General features: G+C 39.8%; 1 protein-coding gene across 1 annotated transcript in view; it reads right to left on the bottom strand.

Annotated features, from left to right (window-relative positions):
• Positions 1 to 17,027, bottom strand: part of Sdha (succinate dehydrogenase complex flavoprotein subunit A) — a 28,164-nt gene that overhangs the window by 7,440 nt on the left and 3,697 nt on the right. Inside the window, exons 2-9 of the mRNA XM_075975681.1 lie at positions 15,220 to 15,306; positions 12,045 to 12,206; positions 9,411 to 9,554; positions 8,926 to 9,090; positions 6,987 to 7,135; positions 3,601 to 3,725; positions 1,649 to 1,817; positions 686 to 881 (exon numbers count right to left, since the gene is read on the bottom strand). Coding sequence (XP_075831796.1) covers positions 686 to 881; positions 1,649 to 1,817; positions 3,601 to 3,725; positions 6,987 to 7,135; positions 8,926 to 9,090; positions 9,411 to 9,554; positions 12,045 to 12,206; positions 15,220 to 15,306 — 1,197 coding nt within the window. The remainder of the gene's footprint in view (positions 1 to 685; positions 882 to 1,648; positions 1,818 to 3,600; positions 3,726 to 6,986; positions 7,136 to 8,925; positions 9,091 to 9,410; positions 9,555 to 12,044; positions 12,207 to 15,219; positions 15,307 to 17,027) is intronic.

The raw sequence follows: 17,027 nt of genomic DNA, 5'->3' as shown, positions 1-17,027 counted from the left end.
GTATTCAGATGAGGCATCAAAAATAGCCATGGCTCCATGTGCCTGCTTTCCTATCATAGTTCCCATGCCCAAGGTAGAAAAAGCAAAGATTGCATCTTCTATGTTTCACTCATTTTAGTATACCCTCAGTTCTCCTTTTGCTCCTGAACCCCTGATGTTTGTTATAAGCAGGTCAAGATGATTCAGGTTCCTCAGAGTCTCAGGCACCACCTGATTTAACTATGGAATGTGGTAGCTGATAGAACATTAAAGGGAAGAGAAAAACTGGGGATCATCTGTGAAGTGGGGTAGTAATCTCTACCTTTTGTCCTGACAGGAGTTCAAAGCAGAAGGACCAGTTGATGAGCATTTGTGAACTGCTCATAACCCAAGTACCAATTGTATATACAGACCACTAACTGATAAGGTCACTGTAAAAGTATCAGATTATATAGAAAAGCAATTATAAAATGGAAAAGGTGTACAATATTATAGCTATGGGGAATTAACATTCTATTGGTTATTGCCAAATAGATGCAAACCCAAGAACATAATCCAGCCTCTTACTGCCTAGCAGAAATGGTATTTCAGAATTTACATAAAAAAAACTGAACACACTGCACTTTTGGAGGGAAAAATGCCTGTTCTTGCTTCTACGCCTCTTAGCACTAAAAGGATCTTTGTGAAGTGGGCAGGTCACCATCACCTGCCCCTTGTAGTTAGTGGGAATCCCACCCATGTTGTAGTGCACAGTGGGGAGGACAGGGATGGGCTCCTTAGTGACATCCACACCAGCGAAGATCATGGCCGTCTCTGAAATCCCAGGCAGACGTGTAGCCAGCTGCTCAGGGGGCAGATGGTGCAACTGCAGGTAGACGTGATCTTTCTCGGGGCCACAGCCTCTGTAAATACAACACTGTAACATGAGGCAAAGAACAGTAAGAGCCAACTAAAATCTCTGAAGTATGTGAGCCTAAACAACCTTGGATCTTGAGGAAAATTTCAACTTCATCCATAGTCAGTGACTCATTAATTCTTTTTACTTCAAGTATTTTTTAATCACCTATAGTATGTCAGAACAGTTCTGTGCAGGAACACAAGAATAGAAACCCATACTCACCAAAGTCATGTTCTCATCGTGGGTGCCATGATCTCCTATGTTTTTCTTGGTAAATGTGTTAGAAAGTCTCCCATAACCACCAGACTTTCGTGTTTTAAGTTAAAGTGTCGTTAAGGAACAGGGCCAGGCCCTGGGAGGCTCAACTGATTTCACCAAAGGACAAGCGACACACAAGCCCTAAAGGTTACCTGCCAAGACACCTGTAGATATTGATTAAAACAACACAACTCCTAAGGCTCATGAGTATTGGCTGAGTGTGTGAATCTCATTCTCACACTGTGGGAGCATATGATATGTTTACTCTTACACACACACTGATGTGAAGAAGATTCTCAAAATGTAGGTCTTTAGGAAAACATCACAAACTAACAGATGTTAGCCAGAAAATAATGGGATAGCTTTATTCTTGTAGGTAGGTGCAGGGGTGCCTGTCTGCAAAGGTAAACTGCTAAAATACACAGATGTGACCTAATGGCTACCAAAGAGAAAAGAGGACACAAATTAGTCCCCCTGCCTACTACATTCATGTATCCCTGGAGGATTACAAACCTTCCTTCACGGATCTCGAGAGTCATGGATCGAGATACAACATCTCTGGATGCCAGGTCCTTGGCAACAGGGGCATATCTCTCCATAAACCTTTCACCTTGACTGTTGATGAGAATACCTCCCTCTCCACGGCATCCTTCTGTGATGAGACAGCCAGCGCCATATATACCTGTAAAAATCCAGGTGATTAAATGCTTACAAATGAATGATGAGTAGGTAGCTATTTTAAATGGCTAAATCCTTTTTTAGAAAACATTTTTTTTAAGCCGGGCAGTGGTGGCGCATGCCTTTAATGGGAGGCAGATGCAGGCAGATCTCTGTGAGTTCGAGGCCAGCCTGATCTATAAGAAGTAGTTCCAGGACAAGCTCTAAAGCTACACAGAGAAACCCTGTCTTGGGGGAAAAAATATGGGGGGAAGGAAAGGAAAAAAAAAATCAAAGAGCATTAAACTCAATAAGAAAAGTCAAGTAGGAGGTATGTGTGTGACAAGCAGCAGTGAACACTAGAAAGCACAACAGATCCAGGAAAAGGAGCTCACCCACAAGGTTCTAACCCGTATCTGAATAAACATCATGTATGCAAACTTAATTTTTAAAATAAACCTTTAAACCAAGAAATGTGGTAACAAGTTTAAGCAGGAATAAACCAGCTTGGAGAATTTCAAATTACCAAATTACCCAAACAGCAAAACTGACAAATTATTTTAGTGGTTAATATTTATGTTTATACCAATTCTAAACATTCACTCATTTAAGTTCTATGATGGTCCCAGGTAATAAGAAGCTCATAGACAAGAAAGTTGGAGCTTACTTAGTAACTCACCTAAATAACAGAGCTATTAAAGGGCAGAGCTCAAATTCAAATTTGAGGAGCATGTAGTCTGGGTTCTTAATATAACTATATCCCTCAAAGCAAGGAAAAACAAGGAATATCAAAAACTGAATTTCAACAGAAGAGGCTAAATAGGTGTTATTATAAAGCTAAAATTACCTTTCATATGTCAAAAGGATTACATGCTCTAAAGATAAGAATATAAGTTCTTACATTTCACCTGCTTTTCACTTTTCATAGCTTCAGTAACATCTTTTGGGTAGTTTATTTCTTATATATTGTGAAGGAAGCATAAAAAAAAAAGGGAATTCTAAACACAGTATATGACAGGAAATCCAGAGGCTCAGTAGACACTGGACAAAAATTGTAGGAAGAAGACAACTCTCTCCTCTGACTCAACGCTCTGACAGGCAGCGAGAGCTAATTTCTCCTACAACTAGCTCTTTCCCTCTTCTAAATCCAAACCCTCACTGTGGTGATATTTTGTTTATGCTGTAACAAATAAAGCTTGCCTGAAGGTTAGAGTGAAGAGTTAAGCCCCTAGTTAGTCAGAGAGGTCAGACAGTGGTGGCACACACCTTTAATCCCAGCACTCAGGAGACAGAGGAAGACTGACCTCTGTGAGTTCAAGGCCTCCCTGGGCTAGACTTAAATCTGTCTGAAAAAGAAACAGCTCACACAAATCCCTGCACTAGGGAGGTGAAGACAAGAACGATGTGGCTGGGTGGAGAGTGGAATGTAAGGCGGGAGGAGCAGGAGCTAAAGACAGTCTGAGAGCTTGTACAGACAGAATTGCCCATTTGGTCTAATCACTGGTAGAGGTAAGAACTATAGTGGCTGGCTGCTCTGCTTCTCAGGTCCTTCAGCTTTCACTCACTAATAGCTGAGTTTTGACTAAGACCAATTAGAATTTTTGTTATCCCTAACTATGGCATCAGGTAGAGTCTGATTTGTTCTAACTTCACATCCCTCTAACCATGGGTGCCTGAAACAAAATGGAACCAGGAGAAAACTCCTCTTGAGGACTCAAAACAGAAGAAGTGCACCACAGTACACTGAATAGGTATTGCATGTTTATAAGACACAGAAGAGTCCAGAGCCAGACAGGTACCCATCCTACCTGTGGGGTGGAACTGAACAAACTCTAAGTCTTGGCAAGGCAAGCCAGCCCTGGTGACCATGGCTGTGCCGTCCCCTGTGCTGGTATGGGCAGATGTACAGCTGAAGTAGGTCCGTCCATAACCCCTGAAAACAGAAAACAGTGACTATAAGCATCAGCCAACACCAAACCGTTTCTTATGACATCAAAAAACATATAATGTAGCTTCTGGAGCACCAACCTCTAAAAACCCCTTGTTTGTACTCTGACCTATGCATGTATATACATGGCACAATACTGGGAGGCCACATCTGTGATGCTGCTAACATGGATGGATGGAAGTTGGAAGACAGAGAATGGGAATTTTATAATTCTTTTCATATTTGGTACTCTGTGCTTTATTTTATCTTCAAAGAATTTTCCTGATAAGGATATATAACTTTTACAATGAAAAAATTTTTAAGTATTTATTGATTTATAATTTCTTCCCCAGTCTTACTGCTTATTTATAAGCTGTCTATATGATCTGATAAGTGTATATTAGGAACCAATTTCCACAATTTCATTAAGATATCCATAACCTTACATAATTATCCTTTCTTTGTGGTGTTGATCATTACTGTACCCAACATGCTATCTATCAGGTTTCAGAAACTGTTCATCTCATGACTCAAACTGTTCTTGTTTGAATATAGATGTCCTTCATAGGCTCATGTGTTGAAAAGGCTTAGTCCACAGCTAGTTGTATTATTTAAGAAATTGAAAACTTTAGGACATGGAACCTAACTAGAAGAAGAAGATCTTTGGGGATATATCCTTAGACTATATTCAATCGTGGATTAATGTCTTTCACTCTTTGCCAAATCACATACTAGTTACTAAAATATCCTGCTTACACACATGAATCCATGTCCCCATGCACTGAACCTGCTGAAAGCCAAAATAAACCCTTTTTTGTATAAACTGTATTTGGTCAGAGTGACAGTCTGGCTAATACATGCTTTAGGAATTCCTACTACCAGTGGCTTTTAAGTTACCCGCCTACTTGGGTGTGGCCTCTTGTACTATAAATGCCAATGTAAAGCAAACTTCTGGTTTCTCCTTTCCCAGTTGTGGGATTTTTGGTTGTTGTTCCCCATTCCAGCAGAGGATTGTGATCTATGACTCTACCCCTAATAAATAACCCTCTATTATACTCAATTCTGAGCTAGTGTGGGATTTCTTTTAAGCATCCTCCTTCAAATACAATCCCGTATCTTGGCCACTGTGAATAATACCACAACAAACATTTGCATTGATGATATATTCATCATGTGATTATGTTGACTTTATTTTCTTTATATATGCGGCCATGATAGGACTGCTGCACCATGTGAGTTTTACTCTTAGGGTATCTTTTTTTAATGGTATAAGTTTGATGTGCATACATGTCTATGAATGTCTGTAGGCCTGATGCTCACACTGGGTATCTTGCTTGATTGCTCTCTATTTTATTGAAGCAAAATTTCTTAACTAAGCCAAGAGCTAGTCAGTCCGTGCTCAGGAATCCTGACACTGCCTCTTAAGTCATAGAATTACAGACAAGGCCACAATTACTCAGCTTTATGTGGTTCTAGGCATCCATCCAAGGTCTGATTCTCATGTGTGAGTGGCAAATACCTTGTCTACTAAGCCATTTCCTCAGTCTTCTTTAGTTCCTGAGGAACTTTCACAATGACTACCAATTTATAATCCTAATAGTCTTTAGACTTTTGGGTCACTTTTCTCTGTATCTTTTTTTTTTAATTAAGATCTATTTTATTTATGTGTATGTTTCTGTGTGAATTATGCAACATATGTGCCAATGCCCAAAGAAGTTACGAGTCTTCTGAAGTGAGTGCCGGGACCAGATGTCAGGTCCTCTGCAAGAGTAGCAGCACTTAATATTGAGCCATCTTTCCAGGCCATTGTTTTGGTTAAATATACACATATATAAAATTATATAATAATATTATTATTATTGAGTGTATATGTTAAGTGTGGGCACAGGGATTGCCATGGCACATGTGTGGGAAGTCTGTTCTGTTCTATTTAAGTTCGAGAAATGGAACTCAGGTAGACTATCACACTTGTGTGGTAACTACTTTTACTCAGTACACTGGTCTGAATAAAAATGGCCCCCACAGGCTCATATATTTGAATGCTTGGTCCCCAGTTGGTGGAATAGTTCGAAAAGGATTGATTAGAAGGTGTACCAGTGGGAGTGTGCTTTGATATTTAAAAGACTCTGGACTCTCTCTGCCTCATGGTAGTGGATCAAGATTAAACATTTAGCTACTCCTTTATTTAGCCATCATGGATGGACTCTAGACCTCTGAAATTGGAGATCAGAATTAACACTTTCTTTTAAAAGTTGGTAATGGTGTTTTATCAAGCAATAGAAAAGTAACTAAGACAGCTGGCCAGTTGGGCAGTGGTGGCAGTGCACATCTTCAACCCGTGCACTTGGGAGGAAGAAGTAGGTGAATCTTTCTGAGTTCAAAGCAAACCTGGTCTACAGAGCAAGTTCCAGGACAGGCTTCAAAGCTACAGAGAAAACCTGTCTCGAAAAACTAAAAAAACAAACAAACAAACAAAAAAACAAAAAAACCTCCTCAGATGTTTAATGGTGCTGAGCACCTTTTATAAACCCGCTGACCATGTGTACCCTCTACCCTGGAAAACACTTATTCAGGTTCTGTAAGTTATTTAAACTTTCTTTTCTATTTTCTGAGAGGGTGGTGGTGATAATGGAGACCGAATCCAGGACCACATGCATTCTAGACAAGCAAATACTACACAACTGAGATATACCCTCAGCTCTTAATTTTTAAAATGGTAAAAAAGTCATATCAAGTGAAATTTACTTATTCTTATCATGCAAACAGTACTTCTTGATTCTAAGAATCATTATACATAGTAAACAAGAAAGCAGGAAAGTTTATCTGAAAATGCCATGCGATTCTCTAGGCTTATTCTTTACGTAAAACAGGCAGGGTAAGCTTCATAATCCCCAATTTTGTCCTATGATGCTCAGAGAACATCTGTATTGTGATGAAGGTAACAAGTCTGGGAAGGTTATAAGGTGATATAATGGCCTATGTCTGAACCACTGTTCTCAATTTTATTTAAGAAAAAAAGCAAACAAACCCTCCCCCTAAATTCTGAACTCAATTTTTTGGTTTTTTTTTTTTGGGGGGGGGGGGGGTTCGAGACAGGGTTTCTCTGTAGTTTTGGAGCCTGTCCTGGAACTAGCTCTGTAGACCAGGCTGGTCTCGAACTCACAGAGATCCGCCTGCCTCTGCCTCCCGAGTGCTGGGATTAAAGGCGTGCGCCACCAAGAAATTAAATACAGTAAACAAACAAACAAACAAAAATTCAGATCCTACCCAGTAGCAATAACAGTGTTCTTGGCTCTTATTCGGTGTATGGACCCATCTTCTATGCACAGTGCAATTACACCACGGCATTCCCCACTTTCCATCAAAAGATCCAAAGCAAAATACTCCACAAAATAGCTGGTGTCATATCGCAGAGACTGTAAGAAAAAAGAGTCCACATTTCAAATTGTTAATTAAGATTAAGATTAAACAAATGACACTTAAAACCCGAGTGGTTAAACCACGAGAACAGTTTGAAGGACTTGGTTTAGCCCTGTTAACAAATGAAGTTTAAAGAATACTAGGGTTTGTAATGAAGTTACATGTGCTTATATGAGCATCAATATTGACAGCAGTACAAAGCAAAAAAAGTTACCGTAGGTTCAGCAGTATATTCACAACAAAAAAAGTTACCGTAGGTTCAGCAGTATATTCACAACAAAAAAAGTTACCGTAGGTTCAGCAGTATATTCACAACAAAAAATGCAGAGAATAGAATGTGAAAGGCTCTGGGTTGCTCATATTTTAGTAACACCACTCTTATATTTACAAAAGCTTAGGAAGCACTCTAGGCTCTCCAGTGGTTCTATGTAATACTGAACGCCACTCAAGAATTTGGAACCCTCAATGAGGTCCATGGATCACAGAGTCATGACCCAGAAAAGCTGCTAGCTACATGTGGTCATGTGATTAATAGTATTAATAGAAAAATCCAGCTCAGCACAGACCAACCACATCTGTACCTGCAGTGGCCACAGGGGGTTGGTAGGAAGCAGACAGGGGAGTCAGCCCTGGACAATGCCATCCAGAGTGGATCTGATAGTCCTGATGGTGACTGCAAGGAGCTTTAAAGAGCTTAGATAAACTCTCAAAACAACCACAGAACAAGCACAAACTGTACATTTTTTTCAGTGTATTCAGCCTAAAGGAAGCTACTGATATTCTAATATTTTGATGCTAACTATCTGTCACTACTTTCTGAAAACAGAGTTCAGATTGTTGATTATCTGGACATGCCAGAGCAGACTGACTATCTAGTGTACTGGTTCTTAACCTTCCTAATGTTGCAATCCTTGAATACAGTTCCTCATGTTGTGGTGACCCCCAATCATAACATTATATTTGTTGCTACTTCATAATTGTAATTTAGCTACTGTAATGAATCATAATGTGAATATATATTTTCCAATGGTCTTTTATGGGTCGTGACCCATAGGTTGAGAACCACTGATCTAGTGGCTCCAGTCCCTCAAGACTTCATCCAGTTTAACTGGTATTAAAACATACCAGTAAGTTCAGGAACACAGAACTGATAAAAACATTCTAAAATATGTCCTCTCTTCTTGGCACGTGACGGATCACAAATGCAAGATGGTAAGCAATGACTACCAATTCAACTTTCCAAAACAGACACAAGGAATAACATACTGTTTTAAAGACAGCTTTTCATAATACCTGTTTAATACTTCATATTAATAATTACTTAGGACACCTTACTATTTGCGTTAGTTTTTGTCAATTTGGCACAGGCAGAACCATTAAGGAGGGAAACTCAACTAAGAAAATGTTCCCATCAGACTGGATTGGAGGCAAGCCAGTGGGGCCCCAGCCCACTGTGGGTGGTGTCATGCCTGTGTGTCCAGGGGTGTATAAAACGTAGGCTTAGCAAACCACAGGGAATAAGTCATTAAGCAGTATTCCTCCAAGGGTTCCACAGAGATCTCTGCCTCAAGTTCTGGCCCTGCCTTCCCTTCATAATGAACTATGATTATAGTGAAATAAATCCTTTCCTTCCTAAATTGATTTTGGTTATTCTTTGTCACAGCAATCAAAGTAGAATATTATTGTCATGTTTTTTGGTTTGTTTTTTTTTTTTAGCAACTGCCTCCTGTCTCATGCCATGCCCACTATCAATCCTAACCTTCCTTTACAACCAAGTCAGCCTCACCCTTCCATACAAGGTGTGCAAGAGTGAATGGCCTGTTCGATCAGCCACACAGCAGCACCGATGAGCCTGCCCGCCTTTCCCAAACTTGAGGCTCTGTCCACCAAATGCACGCTGATAAATCTTCCCATCTTCAGTTCTGCTAAATGGCATACCATAATTTTCTAGCTGTGAAATGCAAAACAAGCAAAAATATGTTACTTTAAACAAGTACAAATATTCATGGTTAATTTGCACCAAATCTGAAATCTAAACCTTCCATACTACCATATTCTTTGAAAACACTGACAATTTGGGAAAGAAAAATCTTGTTAAATGAACTGAATACTTACAGGAAAAACTTCCTTACTACCAGGGATGGGACCCTAGAGCTCTAATTTGCTAGGCATGAACTCTCTCCAAGAGCCATATCCCCAACACCTTCTTTTTACACTGGTTCTTTTGTAATATAAGCAGAGCACATGAACCAAAAGTTTCCTTTCAGTTACCTCGACCACGGAGGCAGGGGCTTGCTCTGTCATGTAATGGATGGCATCCTGATCCCCCAGCCAGTCAGATCCTTTCACGGTGTCGTAGAAATGCCACCTCCAGTTGTCTTCTTCCATGTTTCCAAGAGCAGCATTGATGCCTCCCTGGGAACACCATGCCAATTGTTTACATGCTCTAAGTGTGAGACCCCAGCAGCCTCTGCAGCCCATCTTCTCACTGAGATCTGATTTAGAGAAAGTCAACTCCTTATATTGCGAATCTTTATGAGGGTTAAGGAATAGCAAGGCAGACCCCAAGTCATGAAACTTCCCCTGACTACATGGACTAGATGGGTGGCTTAATCTGTATCTGTGATGGGGATGTTGCTTGATCTCCATGCTTATAAAGACTGGAAAAGGTCCTTATACCTTATCTATTGCTTATCTGACAGATATAGGCACTCAACAAGTCTGTCTAGAAATTTTATGATAAAACGTTTTCAATGGCACTTGTATGTGAATTAAAGTATTCCCTATCACGTAATATGCTCCTCATTCATTTAGATAATCGTGCACTCTGGTTTCCTCATCTGTTATGTGAGTATCACTCTATCTTACCGCTCAGAATCACTGGGACAAATCTCTTTCCTTCTTCTTTCACATTTTATTTCTTTTTTTGGAAAAAGAGTCTTACTATGTAACCCTTACTAGCTTGGAACTTTCTTTGTAGACTGGGAGGCTGGCCTTGAACTCAGAGATTCTCTGGCTATTTCTGCCTCCTTTGGTGCTAAGATCAAAAGCATGTGCCACCACACACAGCCTCCAACTTATATTTCAATTCATTCCTTTTAGATAATCTTCTTTTCACAAGGGAAGGCACCCTAGTATGACTTGATTGTTTCTCAACAGTTCATATATTGGAGGGAGACACAATCCACAGTGTGATGTATTAAAAGATGGTGGAACCTTTGAGAATATGTTAGATTTTGGGGGACGTATACCCTTGAGAAGAATTAAAGAAGTTTTTACTGAACCTTAGTTAGTTTCTGTATGTGTTCCTGCAAAAAAAAGCAACACTAACCCCTCCCATTTTCTAGTTTCTGGTCTGGCCCAATGACTTCTTCATCTCATAAGCGCTCATAATGCAAACTACCATGTTATGTTGTAGGTAAGGGAGTCCTCACTGAAGACCACATGCATAGGGCTACCCAATTTTTGGACTTTAAAAAATTTCCTTTCTTTATATGGTACCAAACATTGGACATTGTTTTATAGCAATGGGAAATAAATTCACACATCTTATTTCCTTCTCTTCTTCCCAATTGCTATTCAGTTAAGTTTTGAGCAGATGACCTATGCTAAATTCCTTCCCTTCTCATTATTGCTGTGCCTTGGTACTTCCAGTTATGGTATCTTTCAGTTTGGATGAGTCACTAGGAAGAACTAAAAACCTTGTAACTGAATAAACGTTACAGTTACTTTCTTTTCTTTTTTATCTAACACCTCCAATTGTAAAGCCAAGATGATCCTGATAGCAAACTTTAAGTCACACACTTGTAGCAAGATATAACAGCTACTTTGAAAAAAAAAAAGTGTAACTAATAGTAGCCATCACTTTACTGCTACCTGAAAACCAGGGCCACAAATGCTGGTCCTCTTCTCAGACCTTTTGAAACCTCTACAACTACATACAGTCTTACTCTACCTCCAGCCAATTCTCCTTAATAACCAGTAGTCAAATTTCTCCTTTCTCCTATTCTGTTACTACTAACCTACCTTAACATGACACTACAACTTCTGTTCAGGTCTCCTAGCCCCTGGAAGCCATCGAGCTCTGCTGTTGGCTTAGAAAAAAAAACAACAAAAACAACAACGACAAAAAAAAAAAAAAAAAAAAAAACACTCCAGATACTAGGAAAGATTGTCAAACATGAATATGCTAACCATAAAGATCAGTGTTACTTAGTGATCCTAGGATAAAAATTATTGTAGTTTTACTCAATTTGAGAGCATCAAAGGCCAATATTTTCCCATTCTTCACATCCATGCTATGAAAGCTCACTGTAATACACATTTAGCATAGGAGAACTTTTAGGAGGCAGGGCCTAAGGAAAAGAATTTAAGTCACTGGACATGCCCTTGAAAGTGACAGCACCCCTTCTCCCCCGCCCCCTTTTTTTTTACTTCCTGGCTGCCTTGAGATGAGGCAAGCAGTATTCTCTGCCACATGCCCCTTCAGTGATATAATATGCTGCCATAGGCCCAAAAAGCACATCCAAATGATCTTAGCCAAAAATCTCTGAAACCATAAACCAAAATAAGTCTCTCTTCCTTTTAAGTTTATTATCTCAGGTATTTGTCTCGGTGATTAAAAAAAGCTGACTAAACTTAAGATCTGGCCTATGCAAACATTTTATACCAGGAAGAACTGTGGGGGAAATGAAACAATGATGGGGAAACAGATAGGAGGCAGGAGAGCTGGAAAAGACCCACATGTGAGAATAAAAATAAGGTGCCAAGCCCAGCGTGGTCCTGAGGAGGAGACTGTAAGCACTGACTTGCGAAGTGAGAATGACTGATTAGGTGCTAACAACTGTTGCTGGAGCTCGATGAGAAGGCTGGTACTATGCATTGAAAGAGAGTTTTTTTTCTTACCTGTGCTGCAACAGTATGTGACCGGGTAGGAAAGAGCTTTGTAAGACATGCAGTATTAAACCCTGCCTCAGAAAGGCCAAATGCAGCTCGCAAGCCTGCCCCTCCAGCGCCTACCACCACGGCATCAAATTCATGATCCACAACTGGATACTGAGTAGAAATCTGAAAAGGAAATTCAGCTATTCATTACATATTCAACTTTATAAAACATTAAGGCTATAATTACAAAATAAAGAAAAGAACAGTTGCTGTACACAGGCGGCCTCAATCTTGTTCTGTGATGAGTATGTATTCTTGGTGTTGAAGTGTGTATGGTAGGAACAAAGGAACAGCAATCAGATTTTATGGACAAAAAGTTTGTTCCCACCCCCCCCAATTAATTACATTTATTCATTTATAATTTGCAGGCATTGTACTGGGTGGTTTTGTCTGTCAACTTGACATAAGCTAGAGTGATCAGAGGAAGGAGCCTCAGCTGAGGAAATGCCTCCTTGAGATCCAGCTGTAAGGCCTTTTCTCAATTAGTGATCAGTGGGGGAGGGTCCAGCCCATGGTGGGTGGTGCCATCTCTGGGCTGCTGGTCCTGGGTTCTATAAAAAGGCAGACTGAGGATGCCAGTGAAAGCAAGTCAGTATGCAGGGTCCTCTCCAAGGACTCTGCATTAGCTCCTGCTTCCGGAATCCTGCCCTGACTTCCTTCAGTGATGAAGAGCAATGCTGAAGTATAAGCCTAATAAACCCTTTCCTCCCCAAATTGCTCTCTGGTCATGGCATTTCATTGCAGCAATAGACACACCAAGACAGACATCTTGCTCAAGCTGGCTCAAAATTCATCATCTTCCTGTCTCTGCTTCCCAACACCTAGCTTTAAAAAACAAAAACAAAGTGTTTTTGAGATCACTTAAAATTACTAAAATTCCAGTCAGAAGAAAGTATCAATACAATGAGCTCTACTTATATCTTTTTCTCAATGTTTTTACTCCTGTCTATGATAATATCCATTTATTTATAGGATATTCAATATTTCTCCACCTGTGTGTACTAGTCCCTCTTGAAAACAATGTTGCTTTTGTTTAAATCATCACATTTCAGTTTTCCTGGGTGGAGACCACAACTACATTTCAGGCCTATATTTAGGAGCAGGGTCTGTGTGGGTAGATTTATCACAGAGAAACTGTCAAGCAGTATTCTCTAACTCCTGCTAGCTCATATGATAAGAACTTGTAAGCAATGTTCAGATTAAAAAACAAAACAAAACAACAGAAATCAGAACAGGTTAAATACAAAAAAATTTCAACTCCAGTAGCTAGCAGTCTTACACTGTTCATCACAGCATATACAATGTATTTTTTATACTGTTAGTTTACTTGCATTTAGAGTTTAGATAAAGATTTGCTAGCAAAAATGTACCTATCTATGTAAACATTTTTATAAGTATTGCACTACACATATATAAGCACACAATTAATACCGAAGAAATTCTTTTATTTTTAAAAGTTTAATTTTCATACCAATCCCAGTTCCCTCTCCCTCCTGTCCTCCCCATCTTCTCCCCAATCTACTCCTCAGAGAGGGTGAGGTTTCCCATGGGGAGTCAACAAGGTCTGTCACATTACTTGAGGCAGGACCAAGGCCCTCCCTCCTGTATCTAGGCTGAGCAAGGTATCCACTCCATAGGGAATGGGCTCCAAAGAGCCAGTTCATGCACTAGGGATTAAATACTGGTTCCACTGCTAGTTGTCCTACAAACTGCCCAAGCCACACAACTGTCAGCCACATTCAGAGGGCCTAGTTCTGTCTATGCAGGTTCCCAAGTTATCTATCGGTCCCACTAGCTTGGGTCAACTGTTTCTGTGGATTTCCCCATCATGATCTTGGTCCCTCTGGTCATAATATTTCCCTCTCCAGGAGTTTGGTCCAGAGCTGTGGATCTCTGCATCTGCTTCCATCAGTTGCTGGATGAAGGTTCTATGATGACAGTTAAGGTAGTCATCAATCTGATTACAGGGGAAGGGCATTTTAGGTACCCTCTCCACTATTGCTTAGGATCTTAGCTGGGGTCATCTTTGAGGATTAGTGGGAATTTCCCTAGTGTCTGGTTTCTCACTAACCCCATAATGGTATCTCTTTTCTTGCTCTCCCTCTGTCCTTCACCCAAATTGATCTTCCCAATCCCTCAAGTTCTCCTCCCCACTCCCCTTCACCCCTTTTCCACTTTCCACTCCCCTACCACCTCCCCTGTCCCCCAACGCTGCCATGTTACTTAAGAGATCTTGTCTACTGCCCCTTCCTGGGACTGGGGGGGCGGGGTGTCCAAGTATGTAGGGTTCTCCTTGTTTCCTGTCTTTTCTGGGGTTGTAGACTGTAGGCTGGTTATCCTTTGCTTTATGTCAAACATTCACTTATGAGTGAGTACATACCATGTTCATCTTTCTGTGTCTGTGTTACCTCACTCAGGATGTTTTTTTCTAGTTCCATCCATTTGCTTGCAAATTTCAATGTCATTTTTTTTTAACCACTGAGTACATTGTGTAAATGTACCACATTTTCTTTACCCTTTTTTTGGTTGAGGGGCATCTAGGTTGTTTCCAGGTTCTGGTTATTCCGAATAATACTGCTATGAACATAGCTGAGCAAAAGTTCTTGTGGTATGGGTCTGCATCCTTTGGGTATATGCCCAAGAGTGGTATTGCTGGGTCCTGAGGTAGGTTGACTGCCAATACTGATATCAAAAGTGGCTGTACAAGTTTGCACTCCCACTAGCAATAGAGGAGTGTTCCCCTTACTCTACACCCCCTCCAACATAAGCTATCATTGGTGTTTTTGATCTTAGCCATTCTGACTGGTATAAGATAGTATCTCAGAGTCGTTTTGCTTAGCATTTCCCTGATGGCTAAGGATGTTAACAGAGAATTCTCAACAGAGGAATCTCAAATGGCCAAAAGGCACTTAAGGAAAATCTTTTCTTTAAATTTGTGCAATATTCAAATACATTAAAATGATTATAGATTACTATCTTTCGAAGCAGAAAAAGTTGTTTACACGCTGGGCATAATGACATACACCTTTAATCCCAGCAGAGTCAGGCAGATCTCTGTGAGTTCATGGCCAGTTTAGTCTACATAGTGAGATCATGTCTTGGAAAAAAATTGTTTACAGTTGAGTAATGAACTTACCGCATCTGAAACCTTGGCAGATGCCTTCTTGCTCTCACCAACAGTGAAGTGAAAGCCACTGGTCTGTGTTTGGAATGCTGCTGGCCGCTGCAGAGATATGAATGGAACATCAACAGAGAGGAATCAATTAAAATTCTCTTTCTAAATTGCTTAGCTTCCTATGTACCATTTGCTTTTATTCTTCTAAAAGTTTACCTGGGACCCTGAAAGATAGATAGACCTAAGAGGGCAAGGACCCAGGTCTCATCCCCTCTACTCTGACATGGCATTCTAGGAAGAGCCTTTTCCAAAAAAAAAAAAAAACAAAACAAAACAAAAACACCTGTTTCTCAATAGAAAACTACTACTGACACTGGCTTTGCCACTATATTAATCTATGCAACTCAGCGAAGAATGGCAAAGAAATCTGTGTTGCTATAGTTTGCAAATAATGAAGCATTTTTACTGGATCCATCTTAACCCTTTGCATACTGGCTATCTGAATGTCCTTCAAGAATTTTCATTCTAAAAAAAATGAATCAGATTATGGTGGTATGTGCTTTAACAAATAGACAGGGTGGGACAATCCTTCAAAAATCCTGCTTCACCAGATGGTGTACTGAGAGATTTAAACTCTAGAACAGGTTACTGCTTATTGAAACAAAAACAAAAAAACATTAAGCTTAAGAATGACTCAACTATCTCTTTACCCAGTATACCAAGACTATAGCCATACCCCTCTCATGGGTCAGGCCTGTTCTCCCTAATGGGTTATCCCTGGCCTTCCTCTGAAAACCTCTATAATTCTCCACATCCAAGATTAAGATAAGCACATACTCAGAAAACCTAGTGACAGTGTGAATCCAGTCAGACATTAAGGGAATCATTTTCATTCTACTTGCTCTATTTTAAAAGACCAAAACATATGAAGAGATTTGGACATAATAAGGAACAGTTCTAGGTAGTTAAGTTCACTTAGCAATTAAAAAAGGAAAACTCACAAATGATCTTAAGAATTCCATGTTTTGGCGGGGAGGAGGCAGAAATCTTTAATAAACAAATAAATTAATTTAAAAGAAAGAAAAAGAAATGAAAAAGAAAAAAAGAATTCCATGTTTTTTTTAAAGAAACATTATGTGACATAAAAAAATCTGTAAGACAAGTAAGAGGTAATCAGAGAAAAATCTGACAATGTAAAATGAATAACTTCTTTGTTAAGTTGGAGGGCCTCAAGTCATGGTAGGTTCTAGTATTTACATTTATTTAATTAGTTTTTGATACAGGGTCTTACTGTGTAGGCTGGCTGGCTTTGAACTCAGAGACCCACCTGTTCTGCCTCAAGAGTGCTGATATTAAAAAGATGCACTGCTAGGGAAGACACATTTTTTTAAACCTTTTTAAAAAAATATCCCATAGTTAGTTAGGAGGTGGTGCATATGTGAGAAACCAGAGAAAGATGCCGTATCCTTCTTGATTACTATCTTTTGTCTAGCATAGGCCATCAGACTTGTGCAGCAAGCACTTTTATCCACAGAACCATCTTGTTGGGTTTCTACCTTATTTTTTGACAGTCTCAATTAACTAGAAGCTCACAGTATCAGCTAGGCTGGCCAGTCAGTGAACTCTCAAGATTCACTTGTCTCTACGTCTCAGCACAGGAGTTACGAACGTAACTGGCTATGTCTGGCTTTTATGTGGGTACTAGAGCTTGGAACTCAGGTCCTCTTGCTTTCAGAGCAAGTGTTCTTACACACTGAGATATTTTCTAATTTGGAAACATGAACATGAATGAGGACATTTACCTACACTGTAACAAAAAGTCCACTTAT

This window comes from Microtus pennsylvanicus, chromosome 6 (genome assembly GCF_037038515.1).
Source record: "Microtus pennsylvanicus isolate mMicPen1 chromosome 6, mMicPen1.hap1, whole genome shotgun sequence".
NCBI lineage: Eukaryota > Metazoa > Chordata > Mammalia > Rodentia > Cricetidae > Microtus > Microtus pennsylvanicus.
Note: the sequence above shows the minus strand (reverse complement) of the source record. Positions and strands in the feature narration are given on the sequence as shown.